General features: G+C 43.9%; 1 protein-coding gene across 12 annotated transcripts in view; it reads right to left on the reverse strand.

The window, feature by feature from the left end:
* Window positions 1–15,347: 15,347 nt before the first annotated feature.
* PELI1 (pellino E3 ubiquitin protein ligase 1) overlaps window positions 15,348–23,884 on the reverse strand; it is a 48,556-nt gene continuing 40,019 nt past the window's right edge. For 10 of the 12 annotated variants that reach the window (XM_030022905.2, XM_030022898.2, XM_030022901.2 and 7 more), the window contains 4 exons: window positions 22,378–22,479; window positions 20,181–20,378; window positions 19,880–20,068; window positions 15,348–18,971 (listed from right to left, as the gene is read on the reverse strand). In XM_030022905.2, coding sequence (XP_029878765.1) covers window positions 18,405–18,971; window positions 19,880–20,068; window positions 20,181–20,378; window positions 22,378–22,479 — 1,056 coding nt within the window. In that variant the 3' untranslated portion in view covers window positions 15,348–18,404. The remainder of the gene's footprint in view (window positions 18,972–19,879; window positions 20,069–20,180; window positions 20,379–22,377; window positions 22,480–23,884) is intronic. The other 2 variants (XM_041125370.1, XM_041125369.1) reach the window with 2 other exon arrangements.

Here is a 23,884-nt window from a genome sequence, read left to right on the forward strand (position 1 = left end):
TCAGCCTGCACATCTTGCAGCCCTAGTTGTGCAACATGACAATTTATTGAGGGCATGGGCATCACCTTCAACCCTTTTATTTACACTATGAGTCCAGCTGTTTTCCAATAAGCAAAACATTCCAGCCCTGTTTGGAAGTGGTCATTTCATGCCCAGATGGAGATTTGGGTGTTTTAGTTGTTGTTGCTATTGTTGATTCACGTTAACACCCAAAGCCGCAACGACTGGAGAGTGAAAACTGCTGCTGTTGATCTCAAGCTTTTTGCATCAGAATATTCCTGGCAGTTTTTACAATGTCTTTGTGGCTCACAACTCGCACAGCACCAAAGTTTTCATTGCAAACCTTATTGAAAGCACAGCTTAACATGTGGACCAAAGTGCTGGCAACTCAGCCTAGCCTGCTGATTGCCACTCACGTGTGCATGACAGTCTGGGAGACACTGATGTAGGTGGAAATAGCACCATTTGCTGCTTTGCATGCAAAATTGCAATGAAATCTGATCTCTTGCCTTACCCTGCAAGAGGTAACTGGTTTATACTATGAGTTTAAAGAGCAGAAAATGTGGCACTAGCAGAAAGAAGTAATAGTTTAATATTACTATTACTTTGTAACTTTTGGCTTCGGTGTCAGTGGTCATCATCGCTGCTGCGCTCTCTTTGCATTCACTGCACCTTTCCTAGACATGCTTTAGAAAATAAAGATGTACCTTCTCACGCTTCAAAATACCATCCTTGGCTTTCTGAGGTGCTGGAATTAATATCAGCTCAGCACAGCTCAAACAGGCTTTATTGGAAGCTGGAACAGCAAAAGCAGTAAAGAAAACATGTTAAATATTAAATGTGTGTTAGGAAGCCAATGGGAATTTCCCTCCAGCAACCTGCAAACTTCACTCACAATATTTTCATAGCATCTTTTCCACTACCTGGCAGAAATCTCTTTGTCCTTAACAGCCTCAGCCACATTCAAACTGCAGGCACATATTCGACATGCTCCTCATGGGGAAAATGTGGTGTTTGGTTGGTTTTTGTTTTCTTGGGGATCACATTAGTTGGAGTCTATCTGTCTTCTAATCCCTAAAACACAACACAGTTGCAATAAAGTGAGAGATTGTGAGCGTACCATAAAACTGATCGCTGTATATAGATCCAGACTGCAGAAAGACTGAGTTTGCAGAATTTACTCACATGGATAAAGTCAATGAAATCAGAGAGGCTGTGGGAGGGATGGAGGCCATGTTAGCCCTGTCCTCTGTTGCGGTTCTGCTTTGTGTTACTTACTGTTGTCTTAGACAGAGGTCCTCAGCCGTGTGGGTTGAGGATGGCTTTCCAGCCTCACTGCCTTGCTATTGCTGCCAGCTGGCTGGGGGCGTCCCCATGGCTCCTGCAAACACATGCAAGTGAGACAGAAAGTTTGGGTTTGCCCAAATCATGTTCATTGTTTGGTTTCGGTAGTCTGACTTTCCAGAAAGGGACCTGGGAGTATCTACATAACCACTTCCCACTGGCAAAGAGACAGATGGGAGTGGATGAGAAAGGAGGGGAAAGGCAAAAAGAAAGGGAATCCCCAGCAGAGGAGCAGCTGTGGGTGGTTATTAACTACAGCCGCTGTTTTTGAAGGGAAAGCCCTTCCCACAGCCTTGGTGGTAAACCAAGTTTCCCCTCTCCAGCCTTATGGGTTAGTCTGATGCTGAAGTTGAGTGCTGCAGCATGGATACCATTTTCTATGCCTCCCTTAGATTAATCATGGGTTGATACACTCACCGCTGCAATGTGTCCGGTCTTGGTCCGCAAGCTGAGCCAGAGCGAAGTCCAGCTGTGCAGGACTGACCTCAGTGCTCAGCTGGTGATGTTCAGATCTCTGATCTTGAAGCATCTTCACCCGAGTCAGGGAGACATCATGCTAGGTTCATCTCGGTCGATTGCTCAGAGCAGCTTTAAAAAGAAATTTTGCATCACTTGCTTAGCATGAAGTGACCCTTATGTAGAGCTATTTGCCCAGGAAGTACTGATCTGGCTGAAAACCTCAGGTCTGTGTTTCTCTTCCACCAGCCAGGTACATTCAAAGCCACAATGATTAATTGTGGCAGAGACACAGGGAAAAACCATGCCCTCAAAGTGACCTTTTAGCCATGCACCCTCCTGTGACCTTTAATATTTTCCAGTTGCCATGAAGAGAGTCTTGTTATCTGCTCACAGAGGGAAAGTAACAAATTGTTTGATTTTCTGCCAGAATTGTTTGATTTTCTACCTTATGCTTCAGTGACGTTATCTCCAAGTTATATGTTGTTACTGTTCTGCTGCATTTTGTATTAACAGCAAAGCCCTCTGTTCCCCTTGGGAAGAATAAACTAATGCTGCATAATATTTGTGGACCAGAAGGAAAGGGTGACAGACATGCAGTTACCTCCTGCTGCTTGCTTTTCTGACTGTCATCTTTTGGCTAAACACCACGTAGTAACAATGCCAGTCCAGCCTGAGATATCTCCTGCCCCCCAGGGACTGTAGGATACTCAGTGGGTGATTTTTAGTGACTTTGGGAAGAAAGGCTGGTTTAAACTGTGACAAACTTCCCCAGGGCACGCAGCGTGGCTGGTCTTACAAACTCTCTCTCAGCCTGAATATGCTGACGGTTCTCTGCCGATAAGAACAGCCATTGCTTTACCAGCAGAGTTTGGTGAGGAAATTGTGAGTCAGTCAACCATAGTTCACTTGATGTGTTGTCCATCCACATCTCTGAGTACAACTTAGGTCTGTAAAGTATGCTTTTATGGTAAGTCTTCTGACTGCAGCATTTCAGTTATCTCTGCTTCCTACTGATTGCCAAGGGCCACGTCGGCTTTGCAGGAGTGTGTGACTCAGTGCTGCCAGCGCGTTACAGTGCCCCGGTGATATAAAACGACAAACGTCCTTATTCCTGTGCATGTGGGACATAATCCTACAAAGAGTCTCCTAGGTAAACAAGTCCAATCCCAGTAGTTTTAGCCAGGAAAATTTTTCTACAGCTGCTTTTTCAGATACGTGAGTTAAATTGGCATTCTTGAAAAACAACAAAATATGACAGGGTTTTTTCCTATGCTCAGTCTGGTTCAGGAGTCTTCTGTGGAGTCTTCCTGGAAAAGAAACAGGGGAAAGAGTGGGTTTTGAGATGTCAAAAATAAACAGTAAGAAGAACAAAGTGCTCGATGTTTTCCCAGGTACAAGTGAGTGCAAGAGACAATAAAATGTAAGGAAATGCATATTACTGCTCAGTGGCAGAAGTAGTAGCCAACTATTGTAAAAGCAGGGTTATCTCTAGGGCTATCTGGGCTCCTTTCTTGCGATGCTGTAGTATTTTAGACCGTCCTTGCTTGCAGGGCCCTGGTACTGCTAGCTTTCAGAAACTTTCACAGAAAACCTTTGCTCAGCTTGTACTGCAAGTGAGAAAAATGAACAAGGTATTGGGATTTGTAAGGAATATGAGGGAAAATAATGATTAAAAGTAATTAGAGGGGCAGGTCCCCCAGGAACCCTGAGCATAGTGGGTAATCTTGTCTCTAAAAGAGCAGCATTAAACAGTGATAGGAACAACCAAACATCAAGGAAAAGCTCTCCTTGGAGGAAGCAAGGGATATAAAAGAAATATGTAAAATAATGAACTCTGCAGAGAAAGCAGATGGAGAGTTTCTGCTCTTCTTGTCTTCAGTGATGTGAAGGGATATTAAGACTGAATTTTTCATGCCAATAGTGGGGAAAACATTTCCATGCCTTGTGTAAGTGGAGCGTGGTGCTCAATGCCACAAGAAACCTTTCAAGACAGGAGCTTAGAAAGATGCAGAATGGCAGTTTTATAGGGCAACATTAGTGGCTTTCAAAATTAACATATACGACAATTTTGAAGATTATTTTTATCATGTCAACCAAATGCTAACTATTAGAGCTCAGGATCAGACCCCTGTAGAGAAGACAAATGACTGGCCCACCTCTGCGCTCACGGGCCACCACCTGACATGCTGTATCCTTGCTAGAGGCAAGATACAGGGCAGGATGGGTGCCTAGTCTGACCCTGGAGGACAATGCCCACATTTTCCTTCAGAGGTGAAATGAACCGGGCCACTACTGCATGTCAGAGCACACAAAGTGTGAGAAGAAGGGGCCTGCAGGAAGGAAAAGAGGCTGGATCAGGGTAGTGGAGATCAATGGCTCTGTCTAGGCCAGTTTCTTAATCGACTCCATTGAGACACTGTCACAGCATAAGGACAGCCCATAAAACAGGGATGGCAAATCTCTCCCATTGCTCCTAAATGATACGGCATTTATTCCTCCATGTCTACAACGGTAGCAGAGCTCCTCCTGGCTCTAAGTCATTCCTCAGCACATTAGACATGCTGCAGATGTAACTGCGTTTAACCCAGTTTCTTTTTGGTACTGTCAGTCTCCAGTAAAGAGGCTGCGTAAAATTAAAAGCTCTTGCTTCTGTATCTGGAGTGACCACGTTTTATCAGATAGCAGCTTATTCTGATGAAGTGGAGTACATTAATACCTGAGTCATCATGGGCTCTAGCTTTTTTTATGTCAGCTTTCCAGGCTAGCTTTGTTATGTGCAGCACTCCCTTTGAACTCGGCCACTGCCACCCCGACATTACAAAAGGAGGGATTCTAGTGGGATGCTTTCAGGGAAGTGTAATGGGAAACAGTCTGGTCTGAGCAGCAACTCCAATATCATCAACCATGGACTCAGACAGGGCTTTGCTTTTAAATTAAATGGCGACATGAGAAGTTACTGAAAAACTCAACAGGAGATTCTCCTGTTTGCCAACAAGGAATCACTGTGTGAAGACCAGGTGTGTCTGATGCATACGGAATTCACCTGTAGCATTTACTTAAATCATCCATGGGGATTAAGAGGCCTTATCAAGCCCTCCAGCTTTGCTGGGTCTGTATAAGACTTCTCCTTTTGCAGCCTATAGACTTCTTCTCTAATCCTGCTGCTCTTTGAGATACTGCTGAAGAAGTTTCTCTCTCTCATTTCTTTTTTTCTGTCTACATCACATCCTGGGTGTTTTCACCAGTACAACCCACACCTTTGTACTGCTGACAAATATTTACCTCTCTTTTATTGGCCTCTCTCCCTGTGTCCACTTCCACCATTTAGGCTTGAGTACCTACCACCTTGAGCTGACCATCTAGTCAGCAATATTTGACGTTAGACCTCCTGACCACTGTAACAAAACACAGCCAAAAATCAATTATTTTCATTCCCAGACCTCACTGTTTCCAAGCATCCTGGTATCCCAGAAGGAGCAAAACATCTTGACTTTACTGGATTTTAGTGTATTAGGCACCGTCTGGCAGAGAGATGGTCGCGTGCCTACAGGCAGGCAGAAAATACACAACCCAAGTGTTTTAAATACTACATCTCCTAAGTGCATCCTTTTCATCTAAGCATGCATGAGAGGAGGTGTTTGATTCTTAAAGGACTCCAGGAACATGCGTCTGCCAGAGTTGCCACCCCACAGCCACCCAGTAAATGTCTTTTTACAAAACAAGCAGGGTGTCAGGAGCTCCTGTCCTTTATTCCCAGCTTTTCCCATGCTAACTTGTTTATTTGGAACAATTCTTTCTGGCCTCTCAGTCTGTCTTTACTCAGGGACACTAAAAGCTCTTGTTCCTTGTGAGTCAAAATGTGCGGTTTCAGAGCAAGTGATGATGTGGAGTGAGAAAAAAAAGTACAGAAAAAGCAGAGCAACTTGGTGATGTCTAAAGAAGGTACCAAGCAAGCAGAGCTGGGACCTTAGAGACTTTCAGAGATATGAATTCGATTCTAGTTTTACCACAGAGTTCAGTACAGATTTTATTTTAAAGATCAGAGATAAAGGCCCTGAATTATAGATGTTTTTAGACTTTGCTCTCCTCTAGGTTGCAAGGTCCACCAGTGGAGGGTACAACCACAGAAATCCCAAGTAACGCAGAAGCGGCCAAGCTAACTCGTTGCTATCTTAGGTATGACACACACCTTTGTGCATTTTAAAATTCTGCAGCTGAGAGGCTGTAGAAGTACGTGGGTGCCTAGATTAAATTGAGGAAGCAGCACACTGTCCCCTCACAGCAGAGTCTCCCACCAGCAGCTTTCTGAAGGGTGGCTCAGTCCCCCTCTGCCTGTCTCTGACCTTGAGTGGAAATCCCAGGGATTAAAGCAGGTGGGGACCACAAGGATGATTCTTTTCCTCTAAGGGCATGATTTTGTAGGGATAGGTAACAGCTGTTGCTAGGAGAGTGATCCGCGTGGGAAGCATCAACATGCTTTTAAGCGCACAGTTCGTCTTCACTTGTCTTACCTTGCTTCTGCCCTAAGCTCATCACAGCTTCGACGCGACTGCTACGGTTTGATTTAGGTCAGGTTTATTTCCAGCAACCGCTTTGTATTACAGCAGATGGCAGCCTTTCCCCAGATTTCCAGAAATGAAGAGTACCTGGATTTCAGACAATACACGTCTGAACGTGTCTCCTGGTGTCTGCTTGCCGCCAGCAGAAGCCTTCGTAGGAACTGAGCAACTGGATTGGAGAAGCTAGAGATAGAAACAAGACTGAAATCACCTCCTTGTATTTGCAGGGCTTGGCTCCTCACCAGAGGTCTGATCAGCTGTTGCACCACCTCTTTATTCATCTAGGACAACGTTTCCTTTCCAACTTAAATCAGAGTTCAAGATCAAAGTACTTAAAAATCCACGCTAATTAATTTCTTCACCTTGACAACAACACATAACAGAAAATACATCATACTTTGTGGGTAGTATGTCAAAATCAAAGTGACATTTTTCAGTGCTTGACTTAATAAGACGTTCGTGCCATATTAAAAAGCACCTCTGTTAAAAGACCTACAGCAGCTGGCTGAATAAACTGGTGTGGGCGAGGCCTCAAATTACTTCATCTGCTGGTGACTGTTCAAAAGAGCCTCAGATATGCTCTGTGGATTCACCCAGCCCTGAAAAGCAAGGAGAAAAGTGATTTTATTCCCTGCTTGTGGAGCCAGAACAGGAATGCTTACTGGGACAGGGTTTTTTGAGATGACAACAGGCACACCAAGCTGTTTCTAATACCCTCTGGATCCTGTGGACGCATTTCTTATTACCACATGGCAACTACTTTGTCCATACTGTGTTTTCACACCTGCCTGACTGGTATTACTCAGTCCTAGTGGTCTGTTTCACAAGCACAAGAAAAGTGCAAAGATGTCATCTTCCAGGAGGTTCCTCCTGATGCAAACACAGAATAACACAGATTTACTTCTATGTAGACTCTGCCTTGAATTTCTACTTTTTATCCCGCTTCTGTTCTCACAAAATATGTTAATGGCAACCAGATGCTTATTAACACATTTCATACTAACAACCAGAGACAGGAAATACAGGCCAGATGAGGAAGAGAACCGCTTAAACAATAGTTAAGAGAGATGAGACGAATTCAGAGTCAGCAGGGCCGAGTAAAATTTACTCTGGAGCCTTCAAGAAACTAATCAAATGGTTGTCAGTGAACGACTTTATAAACTCTAGGGGACAGGAGAGGTCCCATAGGACCAAAGAACCTATTATCAATATCTAGGGGGACATCCAAATACAGCATTAATTAAACACCCACATGATCCTAAAGCAACCACTACAGGCTTACAAAACCAAGCCATGTCTAACCAACTCCATTTCTCTCTTTGTTAAGGCAGCTGGCCTGGCAGCTAGGAAAGGGAAGTCACAAGTGTGCTGCATCTTCACTTGAATAACACTGGCTCATGCAGCCACCAAAGGAAACGGTCTAGACAATGTTACTACGAGGTGAACAGGCAAGCAAGTTGTTTATGCTCATGGGGTAATGTTCATCACGTCCCCAGCTCTGTATGTCCCTGACAGCCACTGCCATGGGAACATCAGCTCCCAAAATCTGGCCGAAGAGGCAGGAGGCTGCGTTTCTGTGTGCACACCACAAGGGATGAGAGACGTGGGCAGAAAGAGTTAACTGCACACAGGAAATCACCATCAGCAAGGAAACGACCCCAATTCCCTATGTTATACTCAAGGTCGTGGCATTCATGAGCATCTTTTCCTTACAAGATCTGTGCACCACCCACCCCCAGTTTAGCTTTTAATGAAAGAAACACTTACAATACTCTTCCACCAATCTACCCAGCCTGCAGAGACTGTTGCAGACTGCTGCTTACATCTGTCCTCAGAGGAGCCTTTTCATCCTTTTGAAAGCTGCTGTTTTCTTTCCCAGCTCTGTAGAGAGATCTGGCTAACTAGAAATCTCGAGGCCATTATACTGCAGTTCTCCCATCTTCCCGGCTGCATTCATTATTAATAGCTCATCATTAAACTTTAATGAATTGAATATCAGAGGTTTAAGGCTTGTTAGGCACCTTTCCTCCCTTTTTTCTTCCAGGTCCATTTGTTGGACGAGTTCATTCAGTGTCACGCAGGGGAAGCTGCCATCGATAACAGGCGCACCTTTTGCAGAAAGTTGTAACATCTTTATTTCCAAACTGCAGAATTGCTTGGAATACAAAATTTTGCTTTGAGTTGTTTTTTTCTTAAAGAAAACATCCCCCACCCCACCCCCAACAGTAGGTAAGTCTTTGGTCTCAACTTCCTCTTCAGTTTACTTTGAGTGGGAATCGACAAGTTCTAGCTTTGTTCATTAATGAGTTGGCTTCACAGGGAAGATGGGAGCAGCTTGGCTGTGTAAGACCGCTGGTCTGCGTAGGGCCAGTCCTAATGCAGGACCTGTCCCCCAAAGAGCGGTGAATTGAGGGTGCTCCAGGAGAAGCACAGAAGCCTGTGGTAGGGAGAGAGCCTCTCCGTCATGTTTTTCAGGGTGGAATTTGCTCTAGCCCCGTCCCAGGAGTGCACAGACCCACTCTTGGGTGCAGCAGTGACACTGTCAGCAGCACCAATATTTGCTTGCGTAGGGTTGTTTTGGTGTGGATCATCCCCCTCACCTTGCGGTTAAAACCTGAAAGGAAGACCCTGTAGAAGATCCAAATTGCTCAGCATTCGGCGCTCAGGCACCCAAAATTGAAATGCTTTTCAATGGGCAGAAATGTACTGAAACCAAGAACTGTCAGGATATTTTTCCCCAGTGGAGGAGGTGGGTAAGGGTCTTTGGAGGGACATACAGCATGCAGGACATGGGCAGGGACCTTCCCACTTCACTCGGCAAGTGGAGGGCCTCAGGGAGGACGTGGTGAAGTTGAAGACAGAGTTCAGGAAACAAGCAAGAACCCCGGCAGTCTGGCAAACACAGCCTATGAAGAAAGATCAAAAGGACTGCTGTAGCGTAGAGAAGAAAAGGCTGAGAAGAGACATGCTCATAGCCTTCAACTATGTAAAAGGCTGCTAGAAGGAGAGAGGAAAAACTATAGCCTCCACATCCTCGGGGGGGAGGGGGCAGGGAACAAGCAGTAATGTGCTAAAACTTTCCTTCTGGGGGGCTTTAAGTTCAAGATGAGGAGCAATTTTTCATTAGGAGGATAGTAGAACCAAGGAACAGGCTGCCTGGAGAGGTTGTGGAGTCTCTCTCCATTACTGCAGATTTTGAAAGGGTGAGATGAATGCTCACAAGCAAGATTTGGGTAGAACTGACCCTGCCATGGGGCAGACTCGTGCAGGAGAGGACCTTCCATGGATCCATGATTACATTATGAACAATACATTTTTTAATCAGCTGATGCAAAGAAGCTTTCATCTAAAGCCTGCGAAAAAATTGTTTGAAGCAATCTGGGAACCCTTATTGTTTTTTTTTTTTTTCCTTTGAAATAGTAGGGAAATTCCATAGGTGCTAAGAACTGGTACTCAAAAGAGAACCAGAACTACAATTTTAGACTAGCTCATCTGAAATCCATACTGAGCAAAATAAAGAGAAATCTGATCAGAGCTCACACGTAGAGGACAATAACATAATGCCGATCAACACGGGGGTTTTTGGAAGAAAAACTCACCTCTGGCAAACCTGCTTTCCTCCTTTGAGATAACAAGTTTGGACTCGGGACAGATTGACATTATGATTAAAAGATTAGCACTCTCCCCTATCAGAAAAGCCCACGTTAAATGGATTAGCTGCCAGCTCCCCAGTGGAGGCTCTGCCACGGACAGGACAGAATTGCCCAGGAGGCACCTGGACCTGATGCTGCTTCGCATTGCCACTCGGGATCTGACAGCAAATATAAAGTGATTGCTGACAGCATGTATACAGGATGTAAGGATCAACCAGGTGGCAAGCTGGGCTGAGGAAAGTCATTTAGAAACTGCTGCTACACAGAATACAGTGGTGCATTGCTATTTTTTTGAGTACCAAGAGCAAAGGTGGGTTAAATACCTACCTCCACCCTGGGGACTCCCGCAGCTGCTCTTCTCTTCCTCTGCTGTGTTCTGGGGAAGCCAACCTCTGATGTCCCACCTTTATACTTCTGCAGTGCGAATTAGCCCCTAAATTGCAGTCTGAAAGATTGAGGCCAGCAGAGCCTAAGCCTCTTGCGTGATACCATTCAACATATTTTTTGCTGCAGAAACATAAATGCAGCCTGGTTTTATTATCCATTAACCTATAAAGATAAAAATATAACAAAATGCAGACACACATCGTCTATAAATGTATTTATGCTGTCGTGAGGAGGAACACTAATTCCAGGCCTCCACAGTATGAAAAACCCTCCCCTGTATAAATACTGTGCATTTGGCAATATTGTTTTAAGGACAGGGGGGCTGGGTTTTTTCCTTTAGGGCTGCACAGTCTCTGGTCAAGCTCCCCTTTTGCAAAGGCACTTGCCCTGGCTCCAGAGATGGCTTTCCCTGGCAGGCAGTTGCCAAAAGCTGCCAAGGAGTGCAACGTGAGCACTGATTCATCCACGCCCAAAGGCACTTGGACACACCTTCTGCTTCTCCAGCTGGAGAACAGGCAGAGTGAGATTTCCAAGTGATAAAGAGTGACGCTGGCAGAAACGCTGAGTAACACTGAAAACACCCGGAGCGATGGTGGAGCTGAGGTCTTCAGCATCACTTACCCTGCTTCTCAGGAAAGCTGCTCTAAATCCACTTTTAATGCAAGTAAGTGAAAAAGCATTAAATAGCCATGCTCCGTTATGTGGCATTTAAAAGACCTGATTGATTTAGCTCGCTTTTAGAAGTGAAGCAAGCTAATTAAATGAACTGAGGCCCTGGAAGCTTTGCTCTGCAGGGCCTGGGACAGGCTTTGCCAGCCACCATGACCACAGGCTGTGGGGAAGGGGCAGCAGATGGGAGAGGTGCCCACATCCCTGCCACACATCTGGGACAACATTTAACCTCCAGCAACGGTGGAGGGTGGCACTACAGGTTCATCCCATGGTGGGACCCATGGACATGTCCCCATTAGCGGGCAACACTCCACAGAAAGGCAAGCTGGGCAGGTAAGACCATGACCTCTCAAGTCACTGCAATTTGGAGCCTTTTGTCCCCTTTAAAGTCACATTTTAGGTGATTGTCCAGGCAAAATGAAAGTGGGCACGCCTGCATCTCAGTCCTACGGAGACCTTTGAAAATGTCAGCCACTGTGCCAACTGGAAGCACAGGCCAGAGAGAAAAAAAAGAGGCCAATTAAAAAGCCAGGTTGTCTCCATGTTGCTCAGGGCTAACAGAACAGATGATGGCATCGCTGGAAGCTGCGTTTGCTTTTAATTGTCCTCGTTCCACTGAATAACTAATTCTCTCCTCCTCCCACATGACAGAAAAAAAAAAAAAGCGCATGGGTTTTTTGGAAAGGATGAGTTGGCTCAATTGCTTTCCTACAGCGCATGACAGCAAGCTGCAGTTTTTAGCTTCGCATCCAGGCAAGTTTAGAATATTGCTGCATGCATTTGTTTTGTTTCAAATCTTCTGGGATCAGCTAAAAATATTATTTTGGAAAGAAGAGGATATGGAAGTACTAAAGGCTTTGTGTTCATTCAGCTTCTAAATTGCAGCCAACCAAAGGGAATAGCACAGGTAGATCCCATTTGTAAGGTGGTCATATTAAAACATTATTTTACAGGTGTCAGAGGGCTGGGATGTGGGAGGTGCTGCGGATCTGAGCATGATCCAGGGAAAGAAGTGGATCCTCTCAGCCCAGAGATAAAACCTTGGGCTCGCCACAAGACTCATACTTCATGTGGCTGTTTCCCAAGAAAGCTATTGCTCTTCCCTTATCCTTTACCAGCTCACATTTCCAGCATTTTCCAGGAGAGACTGAAGGGAAACCATATCTAGGCTGAAGAATAGATGACCAAAAAAATAAACCTCAAAACACATTTTGCAGGGCCTGAGTCCAGCCAACATGGTTCAATGCATTAAAAAAAATTTACTTATTTCAATAGAAACACATAAAATCATAACCACGGTGAACATGACTGAGAAACTGTCAGATAAAACAACTGCAGAGAAAAGTGAATCTGATTTAATTTTTGGGGGGAGGTTGAAGCAGAAACAAAGGACAAAGACAAAAAACTATAAATAAGCAGACAGGATGATCTTGGGAGTTATTAGTAAAGAATACACATAAGGAAGCTTTTCCCCCTCGAATGATTTAACTGCGTACTGCACTTTCATCTACTGTCTGGAAATGTGAACTACCATTTCCTACCTACCCTCTCTGTGCTGCTCATGCTTCGTGTGGTGCGTTCATGGGGAATCCTTAGGAGTTTGTCATGTGCTGTGCAAGTGCTGTAGAGGGGAAGCCTTTTAACGAGACCTTTCCACTAGAAGGAGGAAAAATAGCCAATCCTGGCATGAGTTATAACTCCAAAGGACTCTACCCTCATCGTATTTCTGAAAGGCAGCGGATCTCCAGTCACGATCTCAGTACAGAGCTGTTATTATGTACGTAGACAGGGTAGAGGAAGGAAGTCAGAGTTGATTAATAATTCAGTCCTGCCTCAGAGCTGTTTAGTGACACTAAATCAGCAAAAGCATTCAAAATAAAAACATCACAATATTGCAGGCACTGCCGAATTACAAAGGAGTTGCCGCTGCCAGCAGGAAAGTGCTTCTCTAGTTGATCCGTAAGGTCACTCGTGCTCACACAGAGGATGCGAGATGTCTCAACCCCCAGCATTGTAGTGCTGGGCCCTCAGCAGGGATGGCAGAACCGAGTATTTGCTGGTGCCTTCACTGCTGCCACAAACACATCCTCGCCAGCAGAGCCAGGTAAACATCACAGGCCAGAAGATAGGGTGACACTGGTGCTGGCTCCCACTCCCTCCTGCCAGCCCTGCAAGAGGGGCAGTAGGACAAGGACGGAGAGCTGGGCACGCTAGCAGCAAATCCAAGAGCGGCCGTGGGTGGGCAGGGAGCTCCTGACTGCCAGAGCTGGCACTTTGCCTCTGGTTACTCATCTCGGGGGATGCAGCCCCAGCTGATGCCTAACCTGATCCCACACAAGCTTATGCCAGGCAAGGCGAACGGGGCCAGCTTCTGTGAAGTCGCCTGCTTACTGAAGCTGCGGAAAGGACTGTATCTGCTAGGGCTGGAGGGAGGAGAAGGATGGGCAGCAGCTCGCAGGGGGACGGAGGCAGGAACATAAAGATTCAGGCACTGGGGCTTATGGCTAACGCTGCTCCCTAACACTGCACTAGCGTACAGCCTCAGGCACGTCCAAAGCCACCGGTCCTGCTGCAGGCTTTGCAGTCCCTCGAGACTGCGTTCAGGATGGCTGATCTCACAGGGGCAGCTTAGGCTTGAGGAAATAAAGCACTGTTTTTTCTGCTCTTTAAACCTGCCACCCTTTTGCTTTCAGGAGACAGACAGGACCAGACCAATAACCAGTAGCACCCAGCACAGCTGAAGCAGGCGGCTGTTTCTTGTGCAACAGCACATTATCAGTTTCCCCAGCTCAGCTTGTGGCGCCAGGGATGTTACCACGGGTTACTGCATCTGAACAGCACAGTTTGACACAGTGCTGTTCTCGGCAAGAAAACAGGGTCCTGAGCTCACACTGCTGCCCTGGAAGCAGCACCTGGGAAGGGCCAGGTTTGCTGCTGCCCCTGCAGAGGCCACACTTGCCAAAGAGCCCGACACATGTCACAGGAACCATCACAGCTCCTGCACAGATGCTTTCCCACATCTTTTTCAGAGCCTGCACAACAGCGTGTGTACAAGTGACCTCCTATGGCCACGAAAGAGCCTTAGAAGCTAAAGTTAAAGTCGAGTGCTAAAATTAAAAACAGACAAGCTTTGTCCGTGTTTTTACAGAAAAGGAAGCAGGGATCGTACAAGCCAAGACTAGGACCAGGAAATCTGGTCTAATTCAACAGGAACCAGGCCTAACCCAGGCTGAAAGACAGCGTGCACGTAGGTAGCTGTAGTCATTGTAATAGATTTGTATTGCGAAACTGGAAATGTTTTTTAGAATCAGGCCTGGAAACTGTCTCTTCAGAAGGAGATCAAGCATGCCACAGCAGGGTCAGTATGGGATTTGCAGAGCACCTTCAAACACAGGACTGCTGGGGTGACTTCATGATGTCATCAAACCTTTCCAGATGCCAGCCTCATTCTTGCAGGTGTAACAAGCCTGGCACAGATGGGATTAGAAAGCCTCATCCCCAGCCTACACCACACATCTCAGAGCCACACCACATGCTCGTGGTATTGCTTGAACCCAATGGCTGAGTCGGTGAAGGGAATAGGAATAGGGCACTCTGTCAGTGCTGGGCTACCCACCACCTTCCCAGGGAAAGCCCCCAGCAACCTCCCCATCAACACATTCCTGCCCTGCTGTGAAGTCAACACACCAAGCTGCCCCACTTCTGCTTTGGGGTGGGGAAAAAGGTTTCATTAGCCAGCTGCTGTGCCAAGCTGCTGCCTTCTACCAGTGTTAAATCCATGCAATTTCCTACAGCTGAAAATCAAATTAGCTTATTAAATCACCTGCATTACACATCACACAAAGAACTGCACAGAACAGAGCAGCCATGCACAAACCAACAGCAGAAAGCTAGCTGCTGATTTCCAGATGCACTTCTGCAGATCTTCACAAAACTTTAATGCTAGAAAAGGGCCTACACTTACCTCATCTCCACATGCATTCCCTCATCAGTTCCATATACCTATGGTGGTCTCACAGGGAATAGTCCTGTCCCATCTGCTCATTGCATCATCAATGCCTCTTTCCATTCAAACAAACCTTTGAAAGCAGGGTAAGGCCACAGATCTCACTTGGGGCTGGTTTTTGCAGGTAAAAGGGGCTGATTTAGGCTGCACCCAAGTGGAGCTGTAATCGTCTCAAAGCCAGCACAGTGCAACCTCTTGCACTTCTCCCAGCTCCCAAATTTGTTCAGAAGCAAAAGCCTTAAATTTCAGAGTGCTTCAGTCAGCTGGTTGAGTCAAAGGGATCATTACACTTTTAATGTGACATTCATTTTACAGTTTACAGAGTACGAGACCTTCTATTTAAATTGTTTATTAAAAAACAGAAGCCCAGAAGGAACTCAAATAAGAAACCACAGTCAAAGCTACTGCTTTTAGTTAGCTTGCATGTTGTATGGAAATTGTTTCTCAAACTACTCAATCACTGCCGTTCTGCTTCTGACAGTGGGATTTCTGTGTCTCAGGCATTTGAATGCCCATGTTCTGCCCTTTTAAAAATGGGATTAACAAGCCCAGCTTGGGTCAAGAAAAGTATACAACAGGCAGAAAGTGTGGGGCAGACTCTGAAGGGTTATCTTAGCATAACCCTACCCAGAGAAACAGCCAGTTCTGCTAAGACTACACTGTCTTCTGTGGTGTTTGGGGTTTTTTTGGAGGAGGGGGGCAGGACAAAGAAGGATAATGAAAGCATAACATACCATCTTAACATGGTAGAGGCTTAACAATGGTTGTGTTGGGCATGAACCTCTCTTCTTCCCCTCTACAGTCAGATGTGCATGTACCCAACTGCACTGTTGGCTCCACACCAGCATCCAGCTGTGCCTCCAACACAGGACAAGTACACTACTTTCTGTGTGTCTGCTACCATCCAGTTCTCAATGTTTTCACAGTTCATCTTTTTATTACTCATACTGCTTTGTAGCTTTCATCATGTCCTTTTCTGATTTTTCATATCCCCATAGTCAACAAGATCAGGACCAGAGAATAAGCATCAATGTGGTTTTGTGGAAGATGGAATCAAGAGCTCTTGACATTTTAGAAGAGCCCAGCCATTTAGTTAAAGTTTTTGCTTACATTTCATTATTTGTAACTTACTCAGGGAAAAGATCGTTTAACTGTGTCTTTTGAACAACAATCTTGGCTTTGTTAATGTAAGGTTAAATATAAAACACATTGAGAGGTCATATCTGAAAGGAGCCATTCAAATCCATGACCAGGATAACATGCAAACTCTTATTTACAGTTGCTTCTTTTTTATGATCTTAATTCACACATGCAGAACAGACACCTTAGGTGACAGCAGAAGGGCCACCTCCAACCACCTTTCTCATCTCGGAAACAAAGCAACAGACAATCCCAGAATTTCTATTTTTGAAAAGTGTTTACTCACATAGTTTGAATAAATTAATTTGCAAATAAAAATTAAACTACAGTATAGTATAGTTTGAATAAAATGATTAGAACAACTACAATACAGGGATTTCTTGCTGCATAAGTTTCATTACTTAATGCATATAATCTGGAAAATGTCAAAATCAGTTATATTTCTATGGAAAGGGAGTAACAGCAGTTACTTGTACATGACAGCTAACTGAACTTATAATACAGGTTTCCTGACACATGCATTTCCTGAGTGAACCAAACAATATATATAATTTTTTTAAAAATGGAGAAACAATTGACAAAGTAAATAATTCATGACATCGAAGCAACATAGGTCTCTCTTTAACCAAGAAAATTTTAGAATAGCTTCGAAAGGAAAAATTAAAGCTATGCTATAAAGTACAGAAATTTGCTACTGTCAATTATACAGTACGTATTTTGAGGAAAAAAAAAGTATGAAGCTGGCCAAAAAAAGCTCAACCGAATCCTAAAAAGGTCAGGTTGTGTATTTGTCATGAAGCACAGTGGGTTAGCAGCAAAGCTGGATGTAGTGCACTGGCCTTTTCTGGTGGATACAGAGGGAAAGGAAGGGTAGGGAGGGGAGAGCAGAGAGAGACTACTAACTAAAGCCCACCGCAGCATGAGCAGACCTTACACAAGCATCCCACACTGAGGTCTAGGAGCCCAGTCCAGTCCCGGCTCAAGCACTCCCCTAACAGATTGCCAATTGTGACAAGTTGCATGAGGATGCTAGGATGTGGGCACGCATCCCTTGGGTACCAGGCTTCAACTTTGTTCCATGTGCAGCCTAGATGAGTATTTGCACCTCGCAACAGGGTAAAGGCAAGCACGTGAAGCCCGTGGCTCCCACACGCCAGTTTGCAATGGGCCAGAAGAAAGGCAGAACATCCGACTGACAAGCGTGTCACAAGTTGGGACAGTGGCCGACTCACAAATTGCTCCCTGCTCCCCACACAAGTGCAAGGGCGCATCCGCCTCTCCCCTCAGCCCTGCCCCAAACAGCACAGAACAAAATGAGCCTCGTCTTTCAGGTTTGTTAATGTTTAAGATTGGAAAAACCCTCACAAATATCACTAATGCTAAATAAAGAGATGTGTTAGCATGAAGGGAGAAAAAATCCTTAATCTAGACTAAGTTGCATATTCAAAGAGTCTGGTAAATATTCTCCTCATAACCAGACCTTAAGTACAGTCCTACCAAAAAGACATTTTAAGAAGTCCTTCTTACCTACCTTTCAACATGGTTAAAACATACCTTTATGCCCTCATAATTTGCATTAGCTTTGTTTAAAAAGCATTTTAACTATTCTAAGAACTCAGTATTTTAGATTAAAAAAGATTTTTCTACCATTTCCATCTCAGGTTCTTCTCCATCCAGAACTACTCTACACATCCAATTGCTGGATGTAACACACTATGACCATGCTACTCTCTAAACATTCTATGTATTTTCAATAATAAAGATAAATAGAAAAGAGTTAATATACACATTTGTATTTTACAATGTTTGCATCCAAGCTGTAAACTAATGTTCTTTGAACTATTTACCCTCCATATACAAAAAGAAGGAAACAACTTTCAAACACTGTGGGCACGTGATTCAAAGCCATTAAACGGAAGGCATTGAAGTTCACTCTACAACACTTCCTTCACCTCTTCAGAAGTAGTTATTAACTAAAGAAAGCAGGAGTTCTCCCCCTTCTCCCCCCGTTTCTTCCATTCCCAGACTTTTCTCAATAGAGAGGGATTTAGCTGTTGTAACAACAAAAAAAAAATCTTCATCTTAATGCAAACCAGCAAAGCCCAGAGAATACGAAAAACACTTGGTTTAAAAATCAGAATCGCTTAGCTTATCAGTTTACTGCAGTCCTTGGTAACACATGGGTTAGTCAAGAGGTCCTTGGAAAATGAGTCTGATGTAACCTTGCTCACCAGCCAGCTGATGCGCACAGAACGGACAGGCTGCGTGAAAAGTATGAGTACCATGAGGAAGAGGAATTTGGGACCAATATGCAGTTGTCTTTTCTGAGCACACGTGTCCACATGGGCTGAATGCATGAGTTGGAGGTCCTGCATCCACATAAAATCCCGCTTCACATCCAAGCCACAGAGGCACATAGGGGCCGACAGAGCGGCACATGGGACACTCGCGATCCTTGCCGTCTCTCTCCTCTTTGTTTCCCCAATTGTGATAGCCATGGACATGGCCACAGTTCAGGTACACCCACGGCTGCTTTTCATCTACAACATCTTTTCTCTTCATGCTGGGAAATGCCAAGGTGTTAAACCCCACAGGACACTGAGGCCTTGCTGCATTTATTTCCTGTCTTAGTGCCTCCAGGTGCTTGACAGTAGGAGTGCGTGAAAGCCCTTCTGCAGTGCGCCACAGCAGTGTTGCTCCACACAGGTCAATTAGAGAGCCATCCTGGAGTTGGTTTGTTTCGTTGTCAACCTTGTGATGGACAAAGTGAAAGAGAGGTGTCACCTAAGGTTACCTGAAGAGTAACATAATGCACTTTCATAATACAAATCTGCCTGGAAGATCCAGGCAAAAAGTTTCAAGCAGCTCCTTGACTGTCCTATACACGATACCTATAGAGAGCCCAGTTTCAGCCTCTCCCTCCCTTCTTTTTAAAAAAAAAAAAAAAAAGAAAACAAACAAAAAAACCAAAAAACTTCTTGACAAGTCTTGTTTAGTCCTCCACCACATTTTAGCCTGTTTTCTTCAAACACACCTTTACACACGGCTTTCCTCTCCTCCAGAAAAACTCAGCTGTCAGCATTCCTAGCTAAATGTATCACTTAAATAAGTGTTCATGTAGCATTTCTTTTTGTTAAGAGATTCCAAGTCATACCAAAACCAATCATCTCCTGGAAATGTTACCAACGCTTTGGAAACAAGAGGAAAACTCAGAATGCCAAGGTGGAAGGGGATATCCACGTATATAGGCATGTGTCAATAAAACTATAATTATTCTTTATTATTCTATAAAAAAGGAAAATTGGGAAAACCTTAGAAGTGTAAACTCAAGAGGGAGAATCAGGAAAATACTCTTTAGAATGTGTGCGTGACTATGACAGTTTGCAGAAGAGCATAGTAGACTGGCAACTCAATTTAGGAGAGCAGTCTAGATCTGCAATCAAGTACTATTTTGCAGACAAACTCTGTCAGTTATCCAGGTTGAGCCAAGACACCTTCATATACGAAGACAGACATATAAAAAGTCAGTGTAACTGACTACAGTTGTGATATCTACACTGAATGAAGCAGACTCCAGCCTCTGTTTATGCTCAAGCTTTACCACTTATAGTTGTACCCATTTTAAACAGGTTGCATAAAACATCGGTCACTACTTTTACCATTTTTCCCCTCTGCTGAGCTGATCTGGTTTCACGGAGGCTGAACACATTCCCACATACAGATATCTCTCGCCACACCCCTGGCTTGGAGTCTTCTGTAAATCCATTACGAGGATGCATAACAAGAACTCCATTCGTGGTTAGTCCATCCATTTGCCCATCTGATGTCTTCCACTTCGCAGCTTTCTCCTAAGAGAAATTACATCAATGGAAACTTTTAATTTGGCTGAAGTGAAGCTATGAATTAGTTTAAAAATAAGCCTGCACTGAACTTGGAGGAAAAAAGAAGGAGTTACCTTACCCCAAGAAAAATGTTTTTTGAGGAGTCAAATCCTGCAGCATATATTCTTGCTGTAAAAGGAGGGTTACGTTCACATATGATTCTGCAGGCAAATCTTGATATAGTGCTCTGCACAGACTGCGTATCTGAATTACTCTGACTTCCAGGAACTGTATCTGTCACGACAAAGTCTATAGGACTCTCTGTTGACCGACCAATCTGGAAAGGGAGCAAAAAAACCCCACCTGTTTAGAAGTTTGCCTTTGAATATTCCTAGACCCAAACTCAAACCATTTAAAAGTGATCAAGAAAAAATCATGACATTACAGTTTGAAGCACTCCCCTCCACCAATCTAAATTTAGGTTTCTAAAGCCTAATCTGATTTGATGAGTTATTCCACCTCCATGTGACCAAAGTTATTCTGAAGGCTGAGTACAGCCAACTGAAGGAAGGGGAAATAAAATGATGCAATTAAGTCAATTCTGAGATGATTTCCCATTGAAGGCCTTCTCATCAGAAAGGTTACACTCAAGTCAGCTGGACCAGCTGCAGCAGCACCAAAACAGCTAGGAAACAGAAGTTAGATGGAAGAAAAGTGATACTCAGTGATATTCACTCAGAATATTCTGAACAATGCTAGACTAGGTGGAGGTGTAGATGTAGGAAAATTAGATGATGCGAGCTGACTCTCCAGCTCTGGTGGGGCACTAGGAAGCAGCAAATCTATCAGGAAAGACCAGGTACAAGATGTTTGTGGCAGGGAGGGGTTACATTAATATGCAAAGAACACAACAAGAATGCAACATCTGACTACAATCAGATTTTTCTAGTAGCTGTGCCTTCTTTTCTGGTTGCATAGAAGAATGACTTCTGCAGTCCCACACAACTGTATCGGGTTTGATAGAACTGCATGGGTTTCACTGCTTTTCCAGTCAACTCATCTTGTCCTTTTCCTTATGAAGAGAAGTTATATCCCTCTCGCAAACATCCATGTAGCCAGGTTTAAAGCCCACTTACACACTATTACCTTTCACTCACTTGCAGAGCTCTCAGCCTCTTATAAAATAGCTGGTTATATTAAGACTGATTAACTGCTGGGCAGAAGACCCAAAAGCCTGAGGTGCTTTTTGGTGAAGGCTGAAGAGCTTTCATGAGACTGAAACTGCTTTGTCAGAATGTATTTTTCTATTGCTTCTTAGGCAGGATAACCCATCTGTACACAGGGAATGCCACTGGCAATTTTAGAGCAGCATACATGCTACAGCATGCCTAAAGAGAGAACACTTACACAAACAATAGCTTATGCTGCAGTTAGTTCATTAAAGCCTTTTTGCTCTGTTGTAGGTATTTGCAGTTGCATAGCAGCTTCCTCCACCACTTACCAACACCTCCCACCTCCTTAGATCCTGCAGTGGCGTCACAGCTAAATGCTGTGACAGCAAAACTCCTTGCCATAAATTAGTGACAACAAAAAAATCAACACAAGATCAGTCCAGGAATCAGAAGGAACAAAGCACACAAAAAAACCCCAAAACAAAACCCTTCCTTTTGAGAAAAACAGGAAATAATTATAAGACATGAGCGCACACCGCAGCTGCAAATGTGTTTGTGGTTCCTTCTCATACATACAGGAACTGCAGCAAAGTTGCTCTGAACTACCAGCACATGAGAATTGGGCCTCCTCTCTCCACACTGCCCAGGGCTTTAGACTTATTTCTGGGTTTGCTTAAAGGAGTTAGGGGTATTTTTCATATTAGTTGTGTCAAAAGCTTTCCTGTATTTTCACTTTGTATTTCTTCTACCCCATCTCCAACTGGCTGATCCCAAATCCCTTTGTAAATGCTAGAAGCAAAATTCCAAGTGCTTCAAAAAACTTTATTCTTCATTTTGCAAGGAGGGACTAGGAGACAGCTTACGTGACTTGCAGACCAGCAATCAAAGGCAAAACCATAATCCTGTGCATTAGTCACAAAAAAACCCAACCCAAAACCCAACAACTTTCACCTCTGACCAAGCCTAAAAGAGATGCACAGATATACAGCCTTGTTCATGCAATGGCCTTGGGAATGAACAGAACTAAACACCTCTGAATAGTAAAGTGCCAAAGGTGACACATGCAAACTTTTGGGTCCAAGGGAAAAAGCCTCTTGAGAGGATGTCTCCTTAGAAACTACCAAAAGCAAGAATACATGTACATATCATATTTAGTTCACATACCTGGAACATATCTGTATTGCTGTCATGTGTATATTCAACGACTACTGTCTGGGCCCGAGACAAAGTGTAAGATATGCTGTGTTGGTCTTTATTACTTATTGCCTATGGAAAAAGTGCCAAGTATTATTGAACCAGTGAACAATAACTCTACTGAATACAGCAGCAAGCAGACAATATATACAACCAGGCTCTTGTTCTGCTCAATTAATGCATTAAGGCAGATGGTTCTTAGTGACACACCTGTAGTTAAACTTCACAAAAACCAGTCCTGGCTATTAAAAAAAGCTGTAGGGTTGATTCAGCAACAGACCAAACTGGTCTCTTTACCACACGCTGCAACAAAATACACGTAACCAAGACATATTATTAGTCATGCTTCATGTTAAAGCAACACTGGCCGTAACACAGAAGAACAAAAACAACTGAGTAAAAAGGCTGAAACTGAATGTAACACCTTCATGGCCTTCTCAGCCTGAACTTCTCCAACAGCAAAGTGAGGACAAAAACTTAGGGACTTCATTCTAAAAATGGGATCCAAGTTCATACTAAAGTTAGCGATGATTAATAAGATACCTAGACAAAAAACCATAGCAAGTAGTCGTAGTAAACAGGGTAAAATGGAGAAACTCAGCACAGGTTGCAGAAGTTGTAGCAAAGTAATCTAGGTTTCAGTTTGTTAGTCTAGATTATCATTCTGCAACTACCTACTAGGAACTGAACACTATTCTAAAAGTGCTTCTAAATAGCACTTACTTGAAGACCATAAAGAATTAGCAAAAATAAATGTTCTCTTCACATATCTCCTATAGATGTAATTCTATTACAAGAGCTTTGGTTAGCAAAATGCTTTTGATTTCAGAATACTTTATGCCATCCCCTGAGTTTAGGAATCAATATTCTTAAGTGTTAAGGTATTTCAGGAGTCAAACACTTAACACTACTGTATTTGTTTAAGGGCCTGATCTTGACACTGGAGATCTCTAAACAACCAGTAAGCAGTCTCAAATTCCATTGGTTTTAGTACAAATGCTCCATTTGTTATTGAACATAATTGCATATACACTTGCATCGCCACAATACAGAAGTATTTCATGGTAATACCTTAGCTATAATATATTAATTTTGACATGAAATACAATTCAACTTCAGGACCTAAGCCCTTCCTTTACTGCTTCTTAATGGGAACTCTGAAACTGATTACAAGCCCTATAAAACATGCCCTGCAAAAACCACCTGTCCTCATCCCTGCGGAACTCCTACCCATTGGATGGAGTAGCAAGTGCACACAGAGCTTTGGCAAAGGACCATTTAAAAGTCAGCTTCACATGAAGCAAAGTTAACCCTAAAGCACGGGTGAGTGCGAAAACAGGAAGTCTAGAACAGATGTCTGCAGTGAGTTCAGAAGGAAAACAAAATAGAAGGTGTTTTACATGACTAGCCTGTGCCCTGAACATTCATGTTTCAAAAATAAACATTTTTTTTTCTGGACACAGCAAGGACTGGGAAC

Source organism: Aquila chrysaetos, chromosome 8 (genome assembly GCF_900496995.4).
Source record: "Aquila chrysaetos chrysaetos chromosome 8, bAquChr1.4, whole genome shotgun sequence".
Classification (NCBI taxonomy): Eukaryota; Metazoa; Chordata; class Aves; order Accipitriformes; family Accipitridae; genus Aquila; species Aquila chrysaetos.